Genomic DNA, 21,423 nt, shown 5'->3' with positions numbered 1-21,423 from the left:
TCGATAGGGGAAGGGATGGCCCGGTGGTATTATTGCTGGATCGATAGGGGACGGGATGGCCCGGTGGTATTATTGCTGGATCGATAGGGGACGGGATGGCCCGGTGGTATTATTGCTGGATCGATAGGGGACGGGATGGCCCGGTGGTATTATTGCTGGATCGATAGGGGAAGGGATGGCCTGGTGGTATTGTTGCTGGACTGATAGGGGGCGGGATGGCCTTGTGGTATTATTGCTGGATTGATAGAGGAAGGGATGGCCTGGAGGTATTATGGCTGGATTGATGATCCAGAGATCCAGATAGTATTTGAGGGAACAAAGTTCAAATCTTCATTTGAATTCACTTTTTTAAAAATCTAGAATTAAGAGTTAAGAGAATTAAGGCGGCACAGTAGCACAGTGGTTAGCACTGCTGCCTCACAGCGCCACAGACTCGGTTTCAATTCCACCTCAGGCAACTGTCTGTGTGGAGTTTGCACATTCTCCCGTGTCTGCGTGGGTTTCCTCTGGGTGCTCTGGTTTCCTCCCACAGTCCAAAAATGTGCAGATTAGGTGAATTGGCCATGCTAAATTGCCCGTAATGTTAGGCGAAGGGGTAAATGTAGGGGAATGGGTCTGAATGGGTTGCTCTTCGGAGGGTCAGTGTGGACTTGTTGGGCCGAAGGGCCTGTTTCCACACTGTAAGCAATCTAAGTTAATCTAATGATGACCACAAATCCATTGCCATTCGTTGGGGGAAAGCCCTTCTGGTTCACTAATGTTCCTTAGGGATGGAAACTACCATCCTTACCCGGTCTGGACTACATGTGACTCCAGACCCACCAATGACTCTTAAACGCATCCTGGGGTGAGCAATAAAAGTGTAGTCTAGCCAGTGACATCCCCATCCCATGAATGAATAGGAAAAATATCATGATGCAATGAAAGTCGTTACATCAACTTCTTTAGTAGTGGGAATGGGTTGGCCTAGTGGCAATATTGCTGGGCTGTTGGCGCAGATAAAGCTGTCCCTATGGCAGATGGTCGAATGTGAATTCAACTTTGTGAATTGCAGATATAGATAAGTGGTAACACTGCAGATTCAGCCTCCACAGGCAGGAAGGGAATGGGTGACCACCAGGCAGGTAATGCAAGAATTTCCTGCGGCTACTCCTGGTAAAACAGTCATATGATTTTGAGGGGAATGGCCTCTCGGGGGATAACAGCAGCAGCCAAATTCATGGCACCATGGTTGGCTCAGCTGTGAAGGGAGGGAGAAATAGTCTAGAAAAGCTACAGTTATAGGGGATTTGGGGAGTTAGATAGGTGTTTCTGTGTCTGCAAACAAGAGTCCAGGATGGTGCGTTGCCTCCCTGGTGCTCGGGTCCTGGATGCCTCAAAGCGGTTGCAGGACATTCTGAAGGGGGAAGGTGAACAGCCTGTGGTCATGGTACACGTTAGTACTAATGACATAGGTTTAAAAAAAAACAAATGAGGCCCTAAAATATAGAGAACTAGGAAGTAAGTTGAAATGTTGGACCTCCAAGCTCGTTATCTCATGATTACTACCAGCGCCATGAGCTAGTTAGAATAGAAACAGCAGGAAGTTTAAGATGATGATGTTGCTGGACAAATGGTGTGAGGGGGAGGATTACAGATTCGAGGGGCATTGGGACTGGTTCTGGGGGAGGTGGGACCCGTACAAACTGGGTCACACCTGGGCAGGACTGGGACTGATGTCCTTTTTTGGGGGTGGGGGTGTACTTGTTCGAATGGTCGGGGACGTTTAAAACTGGTGTGGGAATGGGATGGGAATCAGAGGAGTAGGACAGCAGAAATTGAAGGAGAGGTACAAACCAGGGCAAACATTACCAACAACAAGAACAGGCGGGAAATGCTGCTGAAAAGAACAGGGGAGGTGGTCTGAAATGCATGTGTTAGAAGTATAATAGGCAAATGAATTGAGAGGTTTGGTTGGTATTTGGAACTATGACATTATTGTGATTTCAGAGACTTGGCGGAAAGAGGGACAGGAGTGGCAGCTGAATGTTGCAGGATTTAGATGTTTCAGGTGGGATAGAAAGGGATGTAAAAGCAGAATGGGGGGGTGACTGCATTACCGGTAAAGGAGCATCTCACAGCTGTACTGAGGGAGGATACATCAGAGGGCTCATACAGTGAGGCAGTGTGGATAGAAGTCAGGAATAGGAAAGGTGAGATCACAATGCTAGGGGGGTATACCACAGACCTCCCAACAGCCAGCAAGAGATAGAGGAGAGAATGTGTAGACAGAGTTTGGAAAGATGTAAAAAGAGCAGTGTTGTTGTGGTGGGTGATTGTAACTTCTTCTATGTTGACTAGGACTCACGACATGCTAGGGGCTTGGATGGGGCAGAATTTGTAAAAACCATTCAGAAGAGACTCTTGACATAGTATGTAAATGGTCCCACCAGGGAAGGGGTTATACTGGACCTGGTTTTGGGAAATGAGCCCGGCCAGGTGAGTGAGTGGGGGAGGATTTCTGTAAGTTTTAAGATACTCCTGGATAAGGATTACAGCAGTTCACGGGTGAAGGTGTTAAATTGTGGGAAGTTGCAATGCGACAGCATTAGGCAGGAACTGAAGAATTTTGATTGGAGGCGGCTGTTTGAGGATAAATCCACATCGGACCTGTGGGAGTATTTCAAAAGGCAGTTGATACGAGTTCAGAAGTGGCACGTTCCTGTGAGAATGAAGGATGGATGTGGCAATTTGCGTGAATCTTGGATGACCAGGGATGTTATGATCTCTTTCATAAAGAGAAAGGAAGCATCTGTAAGGTCTAGGAGGATGGGAGGTGACGGAGCCCTTTGAAATTTATAAGGAGAGTAGGAAAAAACTTAAACAAGGAATTAGAAGGGCTAAAAGGGGTCATGAAAAGTCATTAATTAAGGAGAATCCCAAAGGGTTTTCATACATATATAAAAAGCAAGAGGGTGATCAGGGAAAGGGTTGGCGCACTCAAGGACAAAGAGGTAGGGGATGTTCGAAACAAATACTTTGTGTTGGCATTCACCAAAGAGAAGGAATTGGCAGAGGATGGGAGTGTTAAATTTCTAAGCTCAGTTGCTATTAAAAAGGAAGAGGTGCTACGCATCTTAAAAAGTATTAAGGTAGATAAGTCCCCGGATCCTGATGGGATCTATCACAGAATGTTGAGGTAGGCAAGAGAACAAATTGCTGGAGCTTTCACAGACATCTTTGTATCCTCTTTGGCCAAAGGTGAGGTCACAGAGGATTGGGGAATAGCCAATATATTCCCATTATTTAAGAAGGGTAGCAGAGATAATCCTGGAAATTACAGGCCTGTGAGTCTCACGTTGATGGGAGAGAAATTATTGGAAAAGGTACTCAGGGACAAGATCTATATGCATTAACAAGCAAATGGACTTATCAGCAATAGACCGCATGGTTTTGTGTGGGAGAAGTCGTGCCACACTAACTTGAACAAGTTTTCTGAGGAGGTGATGAAGATGATTGATGAGGGTAAAAGGGTTGATATTCTCTACATGGACTTCAGAAAAGCCTTTGACAAGGTCCCTCATGTCAGACTGGCACAAAAGGTAAAGTCACATGGTATCAGGGTGAGCTGGCAAAACGGGTACAGAACTGGCTTAGTCATAGGAAACAGAGGGTAGCGGCGGAGGGATGCTTTTTGGATTGGAAGGCTGTAAGTAATGGTGTTCCACAGAGATCAGTGCTGGGACCTCTGCTGTTCATGGTCTGCATAAATGATTTGGAGGAAAACCTATCTGGTCTAATTAGTAAGTTTGCAGGCGATACAAAGATTGGGGTACTTGTGGATAGTAAGGAAGATTGTCAGAGGATACAGCAGGGATATGGGGCATGGGCAGAAAAATGGCAGATGGAGTTTAATCTGGCCAAATGTGGGTTGATGCATTTTGAAAATCAAGTGCGGGTGGAAATTATACAGCAAATGGCAGAATCCTTAGGAATATTGATATGCAGAAGAATAGGATGTGCAGGTCTACAGATCACTGAAGGTGGCAGCGCAGGTAGATAAGAGTAAAAAAGGCATACTTACCTCCATTGGAAGGGACATTGAGTATAAGGATAGACAAGTTATGCTTCAACTTTATAGAACTTTAGTTAGGCCACACCTGGAATATTGTGTACAGTTCGGGTCACCACACTATCAGATGGATCTGGATGCTTTGGAGAGGGTATAGAAATGATGTTGCCTGGTATTGGGGGTGGGGGGGGGGGGGGGGGGGGGGGGGGGGTTAGCTTTGAAGAAAGATTGGGTAAACTGTGTTTGTTTTCACTGGAATGTAGGAGGTTGATGGATCACCGAATAGAAGTTCATAAGTACCTGTACCTTTGTTTTTGTTTTTGCTGTGTTTACCTATTATTTACTTATCTATGCTACTTAACTCTGTGATCTGCCTATAGTTTGGGATTATATTCGACATGGACTGTTTCAATGCTGTATGACGCTAGGACTATGGTGAGGGGAGCATAGTAAATGGAATGCATTTTCTGGAAGTGTGGTGGATGTAAACTCAATTGAGGCATTCAAAAGGGCAATGGATGATTATTATTTAAATAGAAATAATGTGCAGGTTAATGGGGAAAAGGCAGAGGATTTAAATTAAACCAAAATTCTCAGTGATCCAGTGCAGACGTGATAAACCAATTGATCTCCATTTACACTATAGCAATTGTGTGATTCCAGGCAGTATTGTTGAAGGAATTGGGTTGAGGTTGGGCAGGACATTGGTGAGGCCTCTTCTGGAGTACTGTGTCCAGTTCTAGTAGCCTTGTAATAGGAAGGATATTATTAAACTGGAGAGGGGTCGGAAGAGATCTACCAGGATGTTGCTGGGTATGGAAGATTTGAGTTGTAAAAAAGGTTGGCTAGACTGGGACTTTGTTTTAACCGGGACTAAGCAGTTTGTAAGGTGACCTTATGGAGGCTTGTAAAATCATGAGGGGTACAGATAGTTGGGTGGCTTTTCCAAAGGATGGGAAATTTCAAGACTAGGGGGCATATTTTTAAGGTGGGAGGAGAGAGGTTTAAAAAAAGACATAAGGGTCAATTATTTTACGCAGAGGATAGTTTGCATGTGGAGTCAACTTCCCGAGGAAGTGGTGGATGTTACCACACTTAACAGACACTTAGATAGGTCTACGTATAGGAAACGTTTGGAGGGATATGGGCCAGGAGCAGTCACGTGGGACTCGTTCAGTTTGGCGTTGGACTGGTTGAGCTGAAGGCTCTGTTTCTCTGCTGTAGTCATTGTTGTGCTGAAGGAAATGTGTCAGTTAATTTCTGCACAGGAAGCAGCCAACACATAAGATGATCAGTTATCTATCTTACTGATGTTGGTGGAAGGATAAAGATAGGCGACGACACTAAGAAGAATTCTCATCTTTAGAAAGTGCAATGAAATTACTTAACCTCGTGGTGTGTTAAAGAATGGTATGCTTTGCTGCAAAGAACAACCAAAGTGCAAACATTATGTACTTAATAGAAAGTTGGATCAGTATTTGAATTGGAAAATATAAGGCGAAAGGCAGAAAGCAGCACAGAAGGATAACTTCTGGATTATTTGAGTGAAGTGATACATTCAGGAAGGTGGTGACAAAGTCCGGGGATGCAGAGGTCCTCTTAAGTTTTAATGAACTTGGCTCCTCTTCACCCACAGGGAGTGCTGTAAAAAGCATGAGCAATTGGAACTGGATGCTGTCATCTCTCTTTCACTACAAGGCTATTTCTTCCCAGGGAATCTAGCCAGCAATTTTAAAATTTAATTACACTTCCCGAAAAAAAAAACTATGAGAGGCTGATTTGATGATAGATGTGAATTGTCTTGCCTCTCAATGACAGGACACACACAGGCCATGCAACCAAGCTACCGGAAAACAAATCGATGGCATTTTGAGGATGCACGCATCAATTTGTAATTTTTAACTTAATCAATGTATTCCTGAGTTAATGTCAGCCTCCACGAATCAAATGCTTTCTTACTGTGCTGTAAAGGTTTTGCATTGAGATAACCAGAATAGGACCATGCAAGTCAGGCTGGGGCATTACAGTGCTCAGCCTTCACTTGCAAATAATGCCCAGGCCCGGCAACACAATAGAAAAAGAGAGATTTAATCATTGGAAAATTTGCAGAGAGGATAACATCAGGACCAAACTGAAGTAGAAGGGGGATGTGCTGTGAGGAAACAATCAGAAAAGCTAAGGTTTTCAGTTGAGTAAAAGCAGTTCATAGAGTCCGTACAATGTATGAACAGGCCCTTCAGTCCAACAAGTCCACACCGACCCATTCCCCCACATTTCCTCCTGACTAATGCATCTCACCTACACATGCCTGAACACTATGGGCAAGTTAGCATGGCCAATTCACCTAACCAATACATCTTTGGACTGTGGGAGGAAACTGGAACACCCAGAGGAAACCCACACAGACATGGGGAGAATATGCAAACTCCACACAGACAGTCGCCCAAGGCTGGAATCGAACCTGGGTCTCTGGTGCTGTGAGGCAGCAGTGCTAACCAATGAGCCACATGTACCAAGACAACATTTTCTCGCTCTTTTAGAGTTAAGAGTCTTGGAATTCCTTTCTCAAAAGGCAGTAGATGCAGAATCTTTAAGTGTTAAAGGTCCCTCATGTCAGACTGGTGCAAAAGGTAAAGTCACATGGTATTAGGGTGAGCTGGCAAAATATTCTTGTTTAGCAAGGGAATGAGAGATGATCAGGTATATAGAGAGCTATGAGGAGAGACTAGATAGAATTGGATTGTTTCTTTTTGAGCAGAGAAGACCAAAGGGGGAATCATAATTGAGGTGTATAAGATTGAGGGTTATAGACAGGGTGAATAGAGAGCCGTTGTTCCCCTTGGTTGAGGGATCCACCATGGTTGGGGGGGGGCATAGTTTTAGAGTAAGGGCAGGAGATTCAGTGGGGATCTTGGGAAATGAGTTTTCACTCAGAGGATGATGGGAATCTGGAATCCACCACCTGGGAAGGTTATGGAGGCTGGAAACATCACAACCTTTAAAACATATTTCGATGGGTACTTTAAATATCACAGCATTCAAGCACATGGGATGACTACACTTTTAGAGTAGTTATGTCAGTGCAGACTCGCTTTGCTGAAGGGCCTTCTCTGTACTGTCTGAATCTATGAATCACGACAGGAACGTAGAGTTGAGGTTATAATCAGATCAGCTGTGACCTCATTAAATGGTGGAGTAGTTTCGAAGGGCCTCCTCTTTTTTTCTTGTTTGTATCATCAGGCATAGTCAAGTCAGGGAGGTTGGGAATCTGTTTGAAACTGCAGTGAAAGGAAATGTAATCCTTATCACAATAAGATGACCCTGAACTTGGTGGAAGTCACATTCTCCGCTGTGTTCGGTTGAGCTTGGATTACATTGCTGCCTGCACTCTGAAACAGTGGGAACAGCTGACTGGAAGAGTGGTCACCCTTTCCATCAACTTGCTCCAAAATCATGAGAACTGCAAAGTCGGTTCAACTTACTAAACAACAAAAAAAAGTCAGCTGTAATAACTCCCATCTCAAGAATATAATTGAAAGAACTCTAATGGTATCTTCTCTAATAATCAGACTAGTCTAAACATTTGCCATCTTAATTAAAACTTGCACTGCAATCAGTTTTTTAAATTAACTTTTTTATTGTCCTTTTGGGCTAATTTGACATCATATTCTACCTTTTCCCTCATCATTCAATTAGAAGATGAATCATCACTCCTGTTCACAAGTTTGTATTAACCAATGTGCATTGGTGTTGCCGCCATCACCTTTCCTGGTAGAGACCTGTTTGACCTCGGCTGCTGGTGCTGGTCTAATGGGAATAGGCTGTTGTCTGAAACAAGGTATAGATTTCTTGCATGACTACAGCCCAATGCAAGATGCACCAGTGTGGTAGACATTGTTACAGAGACTATGAAGAAGACCCAGGTGAAAGCTGCTTCAAGATCCTAATCTGTTCTCCCCTTAGGCCCAAATGACATTACTTTTGTAAGTGGTGTATATGGCTGTATTCAGCATTAACTCTTACAGCTGTTAACATAATGTAATCGTGTCTATTTAATACATATCAATGAGATGAGCCCTTAACCACTTGGTGCGGTATGGTGGCTCAGTGGTTAGCACAGCTGCCTTACAGCACCAGGGACCTGGATTTGATTCCAGCCTTGGGCGACTGTGTGGAGTTTGCACGTTCTCCCTGCATTTGTATGGGATTCCTCCCACAGCCTAAAGATGTGCAGGTTAGGTGAATTGGCCATGCTAAATTGTTCAGGGATGTGTAAGTTAGGTGCATTAGTCAGGTGTAAATATAGGATAATGGGGTAGGGGAGTGGCTCTGGGTGGGTTACTTTTGGAGGGTTGGCATGGACTTATTGGCTTTTGCCCGAAACGTCGATTTCGCTCCTTGGATGCTGCCTGAACTGCTGTGCTCTTCCAGCACCACTAATCCAGAATCTGGTTTCCAGCATCTGCAGTCATTGTTTTTACCTTGTTGGACTGAAGGGCCTGTTTCCACCCTGTAGGGATTCTATGATCTCTGGTATGAATGGGTGCCCTATATTTTTGAACTATGACTCCTGTTCCAAGGTACTCTCACAATCCTTTCAACATCCAGCTGGGGTAGTTCGCTCAACCTGTACAGAGATGTTATGACATACCTCTGGACTTGAACTTGGACCTCCTGGCTAAGAGGTAGGGATACTACAACTGCGACACAAGAGCTCCCAATTCACCCCCCCCCAAAAAAAGCTGAAAGAACTGCAGATGCTGGAAAGCAGAAACAAAACCAGGCGTTGCTGGAAAAGCTCAGCAGGTCTGGCAGCATCTGTGGAGAGAAATCAGTTCACATTTCGGGTCGAGTGACACTTCCTCAGAACTCCACAGGATTTTATGTTGTTCAATTTGATACAATTCAGGTCTCTGGTCTCTCCAGGGACAGAACACAGACTGAAAGATTTGAATAACTTGCATCCAACCACTGCAAATGTAAATATCTCAGTGCAGTTCCATCCGGTTTAAATATAAAGCAAATGAAATCTGGAGCAGCTGTCCGAAAGAAAGTGAGAAACTGTTATTTTTCTGAAACAAATAAATGCAAATGTATAGTGTTATTTATTCAACATGTGACTGCTGTTTATGCAATTGCCATTGTCCATATGTTGTGCTGGGGGGGGTTTCATTTAAGCAGGTGCCTGAGTGATTTTTTTTGGAGGGATTTGAATATATTGTAGGCTATTTAAATCCCGCCCAATGACCAAGCGGAGGGGGTGGATCCATGCCTGGTGAAGTTAGAGCGAGTTAGAAATGATCATCATGTTGGAATCAGGCAGGTTGTAAACTCGAGAGGCAAAAGGCAAAATAAGAAGACAGACAGACAGACAGACAGACAGAGATGGTGCTATTAAACAGAGCTCTGCACATCCCCCTTTAACGACAAAATAACAAATGGGGAGAAAGAGAGCTGATGGAGTTCCAATCGTTGTATGGATGAGACAGGAAAGAATTTGTGTTTTAAGGACTTAACTTTTTTTTGTTTAAAAAAAAGCAAAAGGAATATAGAAATTTAAATAGAAGCATGCTTCCAAACTTTGGCCCGTTTTCTCTGAGCAGGAAGCCAACCCATGGGATGTTGTAATTGGAGTGCCTGGTTTCATCTCGGCTTTTCGAAGGCGCCTCTCTTCCTGACCATGATCATAGTGCTCACCTATTTTGTCTACTGTCTGACGGGCTACTGCGAGACCATGCCGAGCCCTATCGCGGGCGCCTCCCCGCATCAGCAGCAGCAGCAGCAGGCGGCCGGGGAACCGGGGCGAGCCCGGAGCGCGGAACATGGACAGCAACAGCCCGCTCTGCCTGCTCCTTCCACCGGCCAGGGGGCAGCAGCATCAGCCGCCGCCAACATCTCGGTCTTCAACAGCTTTGGGACGCAGAAGTTCCCCCAGGCCGTCATCATCGGGGTGAAGAAAGGCGGAACCAGGGCTCTGCTGGAGTTCTTACGGATTCACCCCGATGTCAGGGCGGTGGGCGCCGAGCCGCACTTCTTCGATAGAAACTACGAGAGGGGACTGAACTGGTACAGGTACTGACTCTAACACAGCATCCTAGGGATTCAACAACAACAAAAAAATACCCAGAGCAAACAGCTCGTCCGTACATGCCAGCTCTCTCCTCCCACAGCACAGAGCTACCCAACTCACACCTCAATTTCAATGGTCACTGAAATGCAAAATATTCATTCGCACACCTCACACAATAAAATTGTTCACAGATAACCATGTTTAGGTGCGCATCCTCTCTGTGTTCAGTCGCGTTATTGACAGTTTGATATGTGTGATAAAGGAACTTAATACATTTTGTTAGCAGTGTGTTCAAATTTGGCTGAATAACCAAAATGCACTTTCTGCACACTCCGAGACGTGGGTGGTAATCTTAAATACAGGATAAAGTTGGAAAGCAGGCTGTAATTTTGTTTCAACCATTCAATTGCCAGAAATTAGGGATTATAAGTGGGTGAATATTCATTTGAGCTGCTCTGCTTTTGTGTACATCGCATTGGGAGCACGCGGCTCTTTCTTTTTACATATGAAGTTTATTTTTAAACCAACATGCAGTAAAACTTTGCCCCTCCTTTAATTTAAACAAGATCCTTGCATCTACGAAGCTAATCTGCTGCAGCCCTTTGAAGAGCTTTGAAATAGAAAATGCTTATTCTGCCTAGCAGTGTGACTGAAGGGTAGATCGCATTCTGAGGTAGCTTAATGTAAATGATCCAAATCGGTTTGACGGTAAATGGCTTTGCTTAAAGTAAGAGAACTGTGTGAGGCTCATCATTGATCGCTTTGAGAGGCACGTCCAGGAATTAGTAATTGGACCAACTTTTAATGCTCAGGGTCAGTGTGACACAGTGTCACATTCTACCTTGAAAGTAAGAACTTTAATAGGTGGCGGAGTGTGAAATTAAAGTTTATCAGGGCGAATACCTTTAATCAAAATCTAATTTGAATTAAGTGGATTAATACAGTTATTGGATTTTTTTTTCCCTATTTAAAACACGTTAAATCCATAAAATTCATCTGTGCAGCTTTTTGGAATGCCTACTATTTGTTCTGTCCAGCTGCAGGATTGCAGAGTGATTGGAACTCTGGGACGGATTTATTCTGTTTCAACAGTTTTGCAAAATGGTTTACTTTAAAAGTGAGAAGGACTCTCTTGCTTAATCAGAATCTGTCCGATTAAACCTTTAATGTTGCACAAAAGACTTCAGGTTTCCTTCAGCATGGATAAAAGAATTATGATATGGGGTCACAGAATGAAGGTACCCAGAAAATCACAATATTGCTATATAATTAAGAGGAAAAAAGGCGCTTGCTTGATGTGGATAATGTGCTAGGGGAATTGAAAGCTCCACCAGTAAAAGTCATGAGAATACAATAAGAAAATTGGCAGGGGGGGGGGGTGCGGGGGGTGAGAAAGAGAGAGAGAATATGTCTGAGTATTGATAACAGCAGCAAAATAACATCAGGTCCTTTTTATTATTCGTAATCAGATCAGTAACTCACAATGATGCTGCAGCCCTGACTATTCCCATTCTGGTTTTATAGTTAACACTGTGCACCAAGTTAGCAGTATAGCCATGCACAACTTTAATCCAGCAAGACTTGTATCTGTAAGACAAAATGTTTCAGGATTAGTTCTGTCTTGAGGCAAGTATCACAACAAGCTTTGTCGCATTGGAACTGGTGGTATTTTAATTTGGAAGGTATTGTAGCTCTCACTTGGTGTAATTTAAACGTTGAAGAAGTTTCAGGTTTGCAGACCACAGATGGGCATTACCCAGTCTGCAACAGGCAGAGGTGGTTAGGGCATCACAAATGTGCAAGTATGACACATCTAATAATGGTATATAAGAAGGACTGCAAGGTCACGATCTTGTTGAGAAGTTTGGTTGGAGTCAAGAACTTCAGAAGAGTTCAAGTAATTTGTAACCATCGTTCCAGGTCTCCTAAATCCATTAGTTTTTAGTGTATTCATGGGCAGTACCTTTGCCGTTGTGGATATGAATTCTTGTTGGTAGCAGGTGTTAGAGTGCCTACCAGTTGTACAATATGTATTATGGACCATTGAGCAAATACTGCTAGTTTAGTTGCAACAGGATTCATAGTTGCAATTGTTGGGAGCTCCTGTGCTTAGTCCATGATTTGGTTATTATTAAAAGGACAGCATACTGTCACCTTTACTGCGCATCATGTTATGTTCAAGGCAAATGTGTCTCAGCAGCTTTTCTGTGTACTATTAATGTTCAGTAGTAAAGTGCAGCATATGGATCATTCAACACTATGGCATTCAGAAAATACATTTTAAAGAATTACACTTCTATTTACTTGGTTTGAAATCCTGTCTCCTCATTCAAACTTCTTTTAAAATACTGAAACAAGATGTATTTTACATGACGTTGATGTTACTAATTATTTGAGCTATAATTTCCAATGAAAGCCATTTTGGAAAATACAGAAATCTCTTCTCATTATCCACTGTCAAAATGTCAGAACTGCAATCTCCAAAAGATAGAAATAACTAATTGCCTGAAGGGTTAATACAAGCCAAGGTGAATAGATAGTCTTGTCTAATCACTAGCATTTTGATTTGAAAAGTCTGGATATTATACTTCACAGCCTGACCTCTTCATGTTCCCATAAAATGATTACTTTTGACTTCCTGAGGTACCAATCACTTGCCATATGTGTTCTAACCAAATGACATTCCTATTTAATTACCACAGTACATCTCAATACTCCCATTTTTTCTCCCTCATTAATTATAAAACTCTGATGGGTTTGTGGAACTTAGAAACTTGATGTTAAAAGGATTGATCTATTTCTTGATCTTTTTGTTAATAAATTTTTGTGTCAATCCACTTGTGTGATTTTTTTTCCTACGATCTTTGCCATCTTTGGAATGGAATGTGAGCTTAATGGAAGATAGGAATATACAATCGTAGATTCCTGATGTGATGAGAGCTAACAGTTAAAACTGTTTGAATGAGATGAAGCCCAATTCAAAATTGATTGGATCTGCTTTCCTGTTCCCAATTGTTACTGCCTTTGCTTTTTCATCACAGATGAGAAAGAAAACTAATCTTTCACATTTATGTGATGAAATAAGAAATGATTGTATGGGGAAGGTAGGATCTGAAAAAAAAGTAGTGAGAGTGATGTTGTGCAAAACTGACCATTTGGTTGATTTGCTCAGAGTTTAGGACTGGTTTTAAGAGCATGACCTTCAAGTGGCTGGTGGCTGTATTAAGAGTCAGCAGCAACAGTCTGTCATTGCTCTTGTGTTATTTTGCAAAAATCCATTTTGAGCTTTCAAATGAATGGTGTTTTATTTTAAAATGTTATGCTGTTGAAAACCTATTCAGGCATCTCTATTGGAGAGACATTGTTCCCAACATCAAGAAAATGTTTGCCTGGTAGTCTTAAAACAAAAACTGCCTTCAAATATCATTGCCAGTTTCACAAACTCCACTGTCTCTATTTTGACTCAATTTTTTACTTAAAATACGATATATTAAATATTCATTGTCTATATGAAAAGGTGTCCTTAGTGAATTTCTTTACTTCATCCACCTTGAATTCTACAGACAGAGAAACCTTGCTGTGAAGCCTGAAGAATTACCAGGTGAATTCTTGGTGTAATTGAATTTATTAAATGAAAGCATTAGCCATGCTTCCGAATTCAGCAAGCAGCCGCTGACACAAATGGACCCAAATAGCTTTGGCACCGTGACACTTACAAAAATTACTTCTATGGTGCTTGAAATGTCAATATGTTCTTGCAAGAATTACTGACTTTTCTTATCAATATAGTTTTAACATAAACAGCTTTTGTAGTGTTAAATGTAGGCTTTCAGCGTGTAGTTTGCAATGTGATCTCTTGACACTAGTCAGTAAGGATTAGATATTGATGCTAATCAAATGGATAATGTTTGTTGAAAGACCTTCCCTTTTGTTGTCCAGTTCACAAGGATCTTGCACGTTTGAGACTGTAATGCATTAACACTTATTTTCTTCGGGTGTTCCCTTGCAATCAGTCCATCCAGTGGGAATTTTATGCATGAATAATTTGAATTTAAGCACCAGGCTCTCCAACTACATACTGGAGAATAGAAAAAAAATGCAGGCCTCCTGTATGTTATCAATGATTGAGATTGGAACAGTATTTGTAGGAGGCATCGATTCTGGGCTCCAAGTGGGGGTCAGCTACGTGTATAGAGAGGTGGAGGGGGAGAAAAATGAGATGTCACAGTGTTGCTGCTATGCACCCCCCTAGTGGCCAGTCAGACAGCAGTGCTGGAAAAGGCCTGGTGTAAGGTGGTCTAGATGTCTTCCCAGTGAGGAAGAATGGTCCCTTTTTAAACCACACATTGGTAGAGCTGCAAATGAAGCAGCCAGGTGCCAACACTGGTATTTGGGGAAGATGGAATCAAACGAGGCAAAGATTCCGGTTGAGGTGGTTCTCTTTGTGTGCATTGATCTGTCCTGAGCCAGGCAATTTGAGCAGGGGGAATGTTGAAATTGCCATCGTCACCCCAGCATCAATACATAATAAAATGCAGGAGTTGTGTTGTTCTCCTGAATGTTGCACGGTGACCCCTGCTGGAAAGTGCACTTGTTGTTACATGGTGTGAACACAAGGTTGAGTGCAGCTCTGATGATTGCCAGGGTCAGCTCTTGGCAGCACTTGCACTGTAGGCTTACGCATGAAGAATTGCTGTTTGACAGAGAGAGAGAGAGAGAGAGAGAGAGACAAGGCCGACGAACAGCATCTGTGGAACTTTAGTGCCAGTATAATTCACTGTGCTCACAGGAGGGAGGGAAAGAAAATGGGAAAACTGCCCTTAAATGTGTACAAACCCAACATCCCTAATTGTCAGAGCTCAACATAATGTGGTAATGTTGAGATTATTTGTAAAAAAAACCTGCCATTTAAGGTGTGATGAATGGGTAGCAGGATGATCCTAACTGTTGGCATACTGGCACAATAAGAATGACCCCTGAGTGGATATGTTGTGGGTTTGGGTCTGTAAGCTCACAGCCTGGCGTAATGGCCTCAGTGTGGACTTCCAGCCTTGAGGTGATTCCAGAGCGATCTCCCGGCCTAGTGAACCCTGAAGTGAAGCCAGGTGCGGTCTGGAGCCAAGGCCCAGTGCAGGCTGGAGCATAGGTGCCAGTGTGGACTGGGTTGGGAGAATGTTGCACTGAACATTTGTTTTCTCCGTTTGATAAGTTATTCTGACAGTGTGCAAATGCTGGACTTCTTACTTCCCTATTTTTCTAAGAACCGTAACTGAAGAAGCTGTGCCTAGGTACCTTGTACCTAAAATGATGCTGTAAGCGGCAACTTGTACGTTTTCCACTGGACTCATTTAACAATGAAGTTAATTCTAATTCCTATGGAGAATTTGAACCAGGCAGATCCCCAATTCTTATTGTAAATTGTCTACTCAGCAAAACCCATAATGTCCTGAGATGCCATGAATTTTACGGCTGATTGAAATACCTACTCATGGTGCTGCATTTGTTCCTGTGATTCTTAATCAGTTCAGCTTTAGCTGTATATTGAGGCTCCTTATCCAGTTTAAATGTAACAAGATGTGAAGCTGCTTTGGTCACAATGATATTGACAAGTTAAAGACACAAGATTTAAGAGTGTAAGAAAATACAGGATTTCAGTCATATGACTGATTGTGATTTTGTCCTCTTAATGCTTCATTGGAAATAGCAAATGTGCATTTTTGTAAAAACTCCTATTAAACATAATAGCTGTAATAGTCAATCTGATACAGTATACAGATAATGTAAAATGACTTATTGATGGATAAAAATGCAATTTGGATTGAACACCATAATTAATATAATGTTGGAGTTTAGTGCTTGAATGAGGTAAATTAAGAGCAGTTGTCCATATTTCCCATCTTCCCTTTTTAAATAAAAATGATAAAGTGGAACGCCCAGCCTCAATGAGGGTAGTTAACGTGTATGTTGAAATGTAAAAATTAAATGGATTTATTTCTTTAATGGCTGTGTTGACTTTACGAGTCTTACAAAAAAAAGATCCATTTTTGCTTTCTCAATATTGTATTTCAGCCAGATGGTATGATATATGAGGCAATTTCTCTTTTTTTTCAGAGCTTCTGGAAGGCTTATTATAGATTTAAATAGTTGCAATATTGATAGGGCTGATGAGACTCATGATAACTGTGTAGTTATTTCTCCAGGGTTTTGGTATGGATTGAGTGCAATGTTCTTTTAGTTCTGAAGCAGAGAGCTAAAGTCGGGCCTGATGGGATAGCTTATATAGTAGTGGGGCTTCACCTTGTTTACATCACTCATTGCCAAGATGTCCATAGGCTGGCTTATAGAGTCATAGGGTCATACAGCATGGAAATGGACCCCTTTGGTCCAACCAGTCCATACCGATCCTAATTCTAAACTAAACTAGTCCCACCTGCCAGCAATTGGCCCATATCCCACTAAACATTTCTTTTTCATGTACTAATCTAAATATCTTTTTAAATGTTATGAGAATACCTGCATCAGCCACTTCCTGTGGAAGTTGATTCCACACATGAACCCCTCTGTATTTTTTTTAAAAATGTCCCCATGTCTTTTTTTAAGTCTTCCTCCTCTCATCTTAAATATATGCCCCCTCGTCTTGAAATCTCCTACCCTAGAGAAGAGAGCCATTCACCTTATTTATGCCCCTCGTGATTTTATAAACCTCTGTAAGGTCACCCAGCCTATCCAGTTTGTCTTATTAAGCCATCCATTCCCAGCAACATCCGAGTGAATCTCTTCTGAACCCTCTTCAGCTTAATGATATCCTTCCTATAACAGGGTGACTGGAACTGGACATAGTACTCCAGAAGAGGCCTCACCAACGCCCTGTACAACCTCAGCCACAACAAACAAAACGTCCCAACTCCCATACGCAAAGCAATGAAAGTAAGCGTGCTAAATGTCTTCTTAACCACCTGATCTATGTAGCCCTTTTTCCGTTATCTGTAGTGCTTTTCAATGCAAGTCACTTAGCAAAGGGGACCGTGATATTTGGAGAGATTTGTAGCCTTTCTTTTGTAGAAATGAAGAGGGACTGATATTTACATAGTGCTTTTCAAGACTACTGACTATCACAAAGTGAATTCTACTTGATGAAGTGTACTGGGGTAGGAAATGTGGCAACCAATTTAACACAGGAAGCTCTTCCAAGCAGGAGAATGAGAAACTGTTAAAATGAAGAGAGTGGAAGATGAAACAAATCCAGTGAGACTCCTCTTCTACACTTTCTTTCAAATAAAATTTGTTTGTGTAGAGCTCTCTCTCATCCTCAAGGAGAAGTTCTCTCTGACATTAATTGCAACAGTACAATTGTCAGCAGTACAAATGTGAAATTGATGTTTTTCAGATGGTCTCTTTCCCACAAACACCCACTTTGAGTGATTGAGTGTTTGATGCTGTACACTATTCTTTCAGTAACCCACTCTTTGAGCATCTGTCAGTACCACCTCTAACGGACTGCTGCAAGGTGTGCCTGTGTGTGTATTGTGGATTGAATTAACAAGTGGTCCAGCCTCCTATGAACCCAACCTATGAGGATTTGGAGTTGAAGGTTTGTCACAAGTTTGGCAGACCAATTTGGCACAGTAGACATGACCAAATAATTTGCCAAACTGTTGACAAAATAATTGCAATTGATTAAAATGCCATCAAAATAGCCCAGACAGAAATGCAAAAGAAAACTTTAAATTTATGGAGCTGATTTTACGACCACCAGACACTCCAAGTGCTTGAAGTACATCTCAAAACTAACCACGTTGTAGAAAATGCAACCATCAGTTTTCACACAAGTATTGCAATGTAATAACGACAAGATAATTTGGTTTTATTTAATAGTGTTGGTTGAGGAAATAATATTTGAACAGGACATTGGGACAAAACGTATTCAGCTATCTTTGTTTATTTCTCTCTTTTCTCATACCAACAATCTGTAACACTGGACTTTTTATTTCTTGATGTTCCTAAATTTGTTTTCCTAAGAATTTCTACTTAATAATCTGTACCTAGGTACCTTGTACCTAAGATGGCGCCAGACTTGGCGACTTGTAAGCCTGTGTACATGTGACAATAAAGCTAATTCAATTCAACTCCATTCAATTCAGTCTTCAAAATAATGCCGTGGAATATTTTAAATTCACCTGCAAGAGTAGACAGGGCTTTGATTTAACATCTTAGTGAAAGCAAGAACCTCCCAACAGTGCAGCATTTCCTCGCTACACTACAGGACTGTCACTTTGATTTGTATTCAAGTCTCTCAGTGATCTGGTTGGAGATGAGAGAATCATCAACTGAGCTGTAGCTGATACACCCACTGTCCTTTGCCAAATTGTCTGATTTTCAAACTTTTGTCATGGAGTCTTTCTTCCCTAGAAGAAGAGACATGGTTTTCCAAATTTTCATGGAAAACCTCTTGGCTAAATTTCAATTATTACTTTTTGCTTTCATGCTCTTAGAGTCATAGAGATGTACAGCACGGAAACAGACCCTTCGGTCCAACCCGTCCATGCCGACCAGATATCCCAACCCAAACTAGTCCCACCTGCCAGCACCCGGCCCATATCCCTCCAAACCCTTCCTATTCATAGATCATCCAAATGCCTCTTAAATGTTGCAATTGTACCAGCCTCCACCACTTCCTCTGGCAGCTCATTCCACACACGCACCACCCTCTGCGTGAAAAAGTTGCCCCTTAAGTCCCTTTTATATCTTTCCCCTCTCACCCTAAATCTATGCCCTCTAGTTCTGGACTCCCCGACCCCAGGGAAAAGACTTTGTCTATTTATCCTAACCATGCCCCTCATAATTTTGTAATCCCCCATAAGGTCACCCCTCAGCCCCCAACGCTCCAGAGAAAACAGCCCCAGCCTGTTCAGCCACTCCACATTGCCCAAATCCTCCAACCCTGACAACATCCTTCTAAATCTTTTCTGAACCCTTTCAAATTTCACAACATCTTTCCGATAGGAAGGAGACCAGAATTGCACATAATATTCCAACAGTGGCCTAACCAATGTCCTGCATGGCTGGAACATGACCTCCCGACTCCTGTACTCAATACTCTGACCAATAAAAGAAAGCATACTAAACACCTTCACTATTCTACCGACCTGCGACTCCACTTTCAAGGAGCTATGAACCTGCACTCCAAGGTCTCTTTGTTCAGCAACACTCTCTGGGACCTTACCATTAAGTGTATAAGTCCTACTAAGATTTGCTTTCCAAAAATGCAGCACCTCACATTTATCTGAATTAAACTCTATCTGCCACTTCTCAGCCCATTGGTCCATCTGGTCCAGATCCTGTTGAAATCTGAGGTAACCCTCTTCGATGTCCACTACACCTCCTATTTTGGTGTCATCTGCAAACTTACTAACTGTACTTCTTATGCTCAATCCAAATCATTTATGTAAATGACAAAAAGTAGAGGGCCCAGCACCGATCCTTGTGGCACTCCACTGGTCACAGGCCTCCTGTCTGAAAAACAACCCTCCACCGCCACCTTTGAGCCAGTTCTGTATCCAAATGGCTAGTTCTCCCTATATTCTGTGAGATCTAACCTTACTAACCAGTGTCCCATGGGGAACCTTGTTGAACACCTTACTGAAGTCCATATAGATCACATCTACCGCTCTGCCCTTATCAATCCCCTTTGTTACTTCTTCCAAACACTTATTCAAGTTTGAGAGGCATGATTGAGTACCTTGCTTCACAGTCACATTAAGATTTTGAACAATAGCTGATTGGTTGATCATGGGAGTCAACGCATGGAAGGCTGCTTTATTTTCTTTAGACATCTTACATGACTAGACGTTTGAGAAGGAGAAAATGAGATAGTATTCAGCTGTGGCAATCCTGTTTCATATCTTTGGTCTACCTCTTCCCTGGGCCAAATGCAGCACATATTGATATCCAAATCATCCCTCTCTTTGGTGTAACCTCCCCAGCAATCCTGAAACAGTTTCTTCTGTAATTATAGATTCTTGCACATCATTGCCTACTTTTTTTGAGAATCATAGAATCCTTACAGTATGGGAACAGGCCATTCAACCCATGAAATCTACACTGACCCATCTCCAATATCTAATCCCTGGAACCCTGCATTTCCCATGGTCAACCCAGCCAGCCTGCACATCCCTGGACACTTTTTGCCCCACCCTTGGTGATTCTGTCTTCAGTTGTAGGGCCCTGAGCTCTGGGATGTCTTCCAACTCCATGTGCTCCTGTGAGATGCTCCTTAACCCACCTCTTTGCCCAAGGTTTTGATCCGCTGTACCAGTGTCTGCCCCTTTGGATTAGTCCATGTTTGAGTTTGCTAACCGTCCCGTGAGAAGATTTACTGCTTGAAATGCACAAGTTGTGTTTAGTGCCGTTCAACGTTACTTGCTCTCTTGAATTTTTGTGGTCTTGGAATCATAGACTCCTACAGTACCGAAGAGGCTATATTGAGTCCACGCTGATTAAAGCTGGTCAAAATCTACAAGAGTCCTACTTTCCAGCACTTGGCTCATAGCCTTGGATGTTGTGACCTTTTCCAAGTGCTCTTCTAAATGCCCTTTAAAGGTTGTGAGGTTTCCTGTCTCAACTACCCTCCCAGGCAGTGCATTCCAGATTCCCCCCCACCTTCTGGTAAAAAATGTTTTCCTTCCAGTCTCCTCTAAATCAGAAGCCTTTCACTTTAAAATTACACCCTCTTGTTACTGACTCTTCAACCAAGGGGAAAAGCAGCTTCCCATCCATTGCTCTCACAATCTTATGCAGCCCCCTCAGCGTTCTCTGCTTGAAATAAAACAACCAAGCTTATACAGTGTCTCTTTGCTACTAAAATGGTTCATCCCTGGCAATGTCCTGGCACATCTCCTCTTCATCCTTTTCCAGCACAATCACATCCTTCCTGTAGTGTGGTGACCAGAGCTGCACACAGTACTCCAGCTGTGGCCATACTAACAGCTTCAACATCGCCTCCCTGCTCTTATACTCTATGCCTCAACGGATAAAGGAAAGTGATCTGTTATCTGTCTTAACTCCACTGCTAACCAGTTCTGCTGGATTCAGGGATTTGTGAAGATGCACCTCAACAGCCCTCTCTTCCTCTGTGCTTTCTAGCAACCTGTCTTTCATTTGAGTACACGCTTATCCTGTTACTTCATCCTGTTAACAAATGTGTTGTGTAAGGGCTTTAGGAGCCTGGACCAACTGAGCTGTGACGTAATGGAGCTACTCCTCCCTGGATATAAATAGCACAGTGTGGGTGGAGTTGGCTAGA

General features: G+C 42.5%; 1 protein-coding gene across 1 annotated transcript in view; it reads left to right on the top strand.

Annotated features, from left to right (window-relative positions):
* The first annotated feature begins 9,365 nt into the window (after positions 1-9,365).
* The window catches only part of LOC132825515 (heparan sulfate glucosamine 3-O-sulfotransferase 3A1-like), a 204,618-nt gene continuing 192,560 nt past the window's right edge, over positions 9,366-21,423 (top strand). The window contains exon 1 of the mRNA XM_060840866.1: positions 9,366-10,123. Within this exon, the coding sequence (XP_060696849.1) occupies positions 9,666-10,123 (458 nt within the window). The 5' untranslated portion in view covers positions 9,366-9,665. The remainder of the gene's footprint in view (positions 10,124-21,423) is intronic.

The sequence above is a fragment of the Hemiscyllium ocellatum genome, chromosome 20 (assembly GCF_020745735.1).
Source record: "Hemiscyllium ocellatum isolate sHemOce1 chromosome 20, sHemOce1.pat.X.cur, whole genome shotgun sequence".
NCBI classification, from domain to species: domain Eukaryota; kingdom Metazoa; phylum Chordata; class Chondrichthyes; order Orectolobiformes; family Hemiscylliidae; genus Hemiscyllium; species Hemiscyllium ocellatum.
The sequence above is the reverse complement of the archived record's forward strand: the minus strand, read 5'-3'. Positions and strand labels throughout refer to the sequence as shown.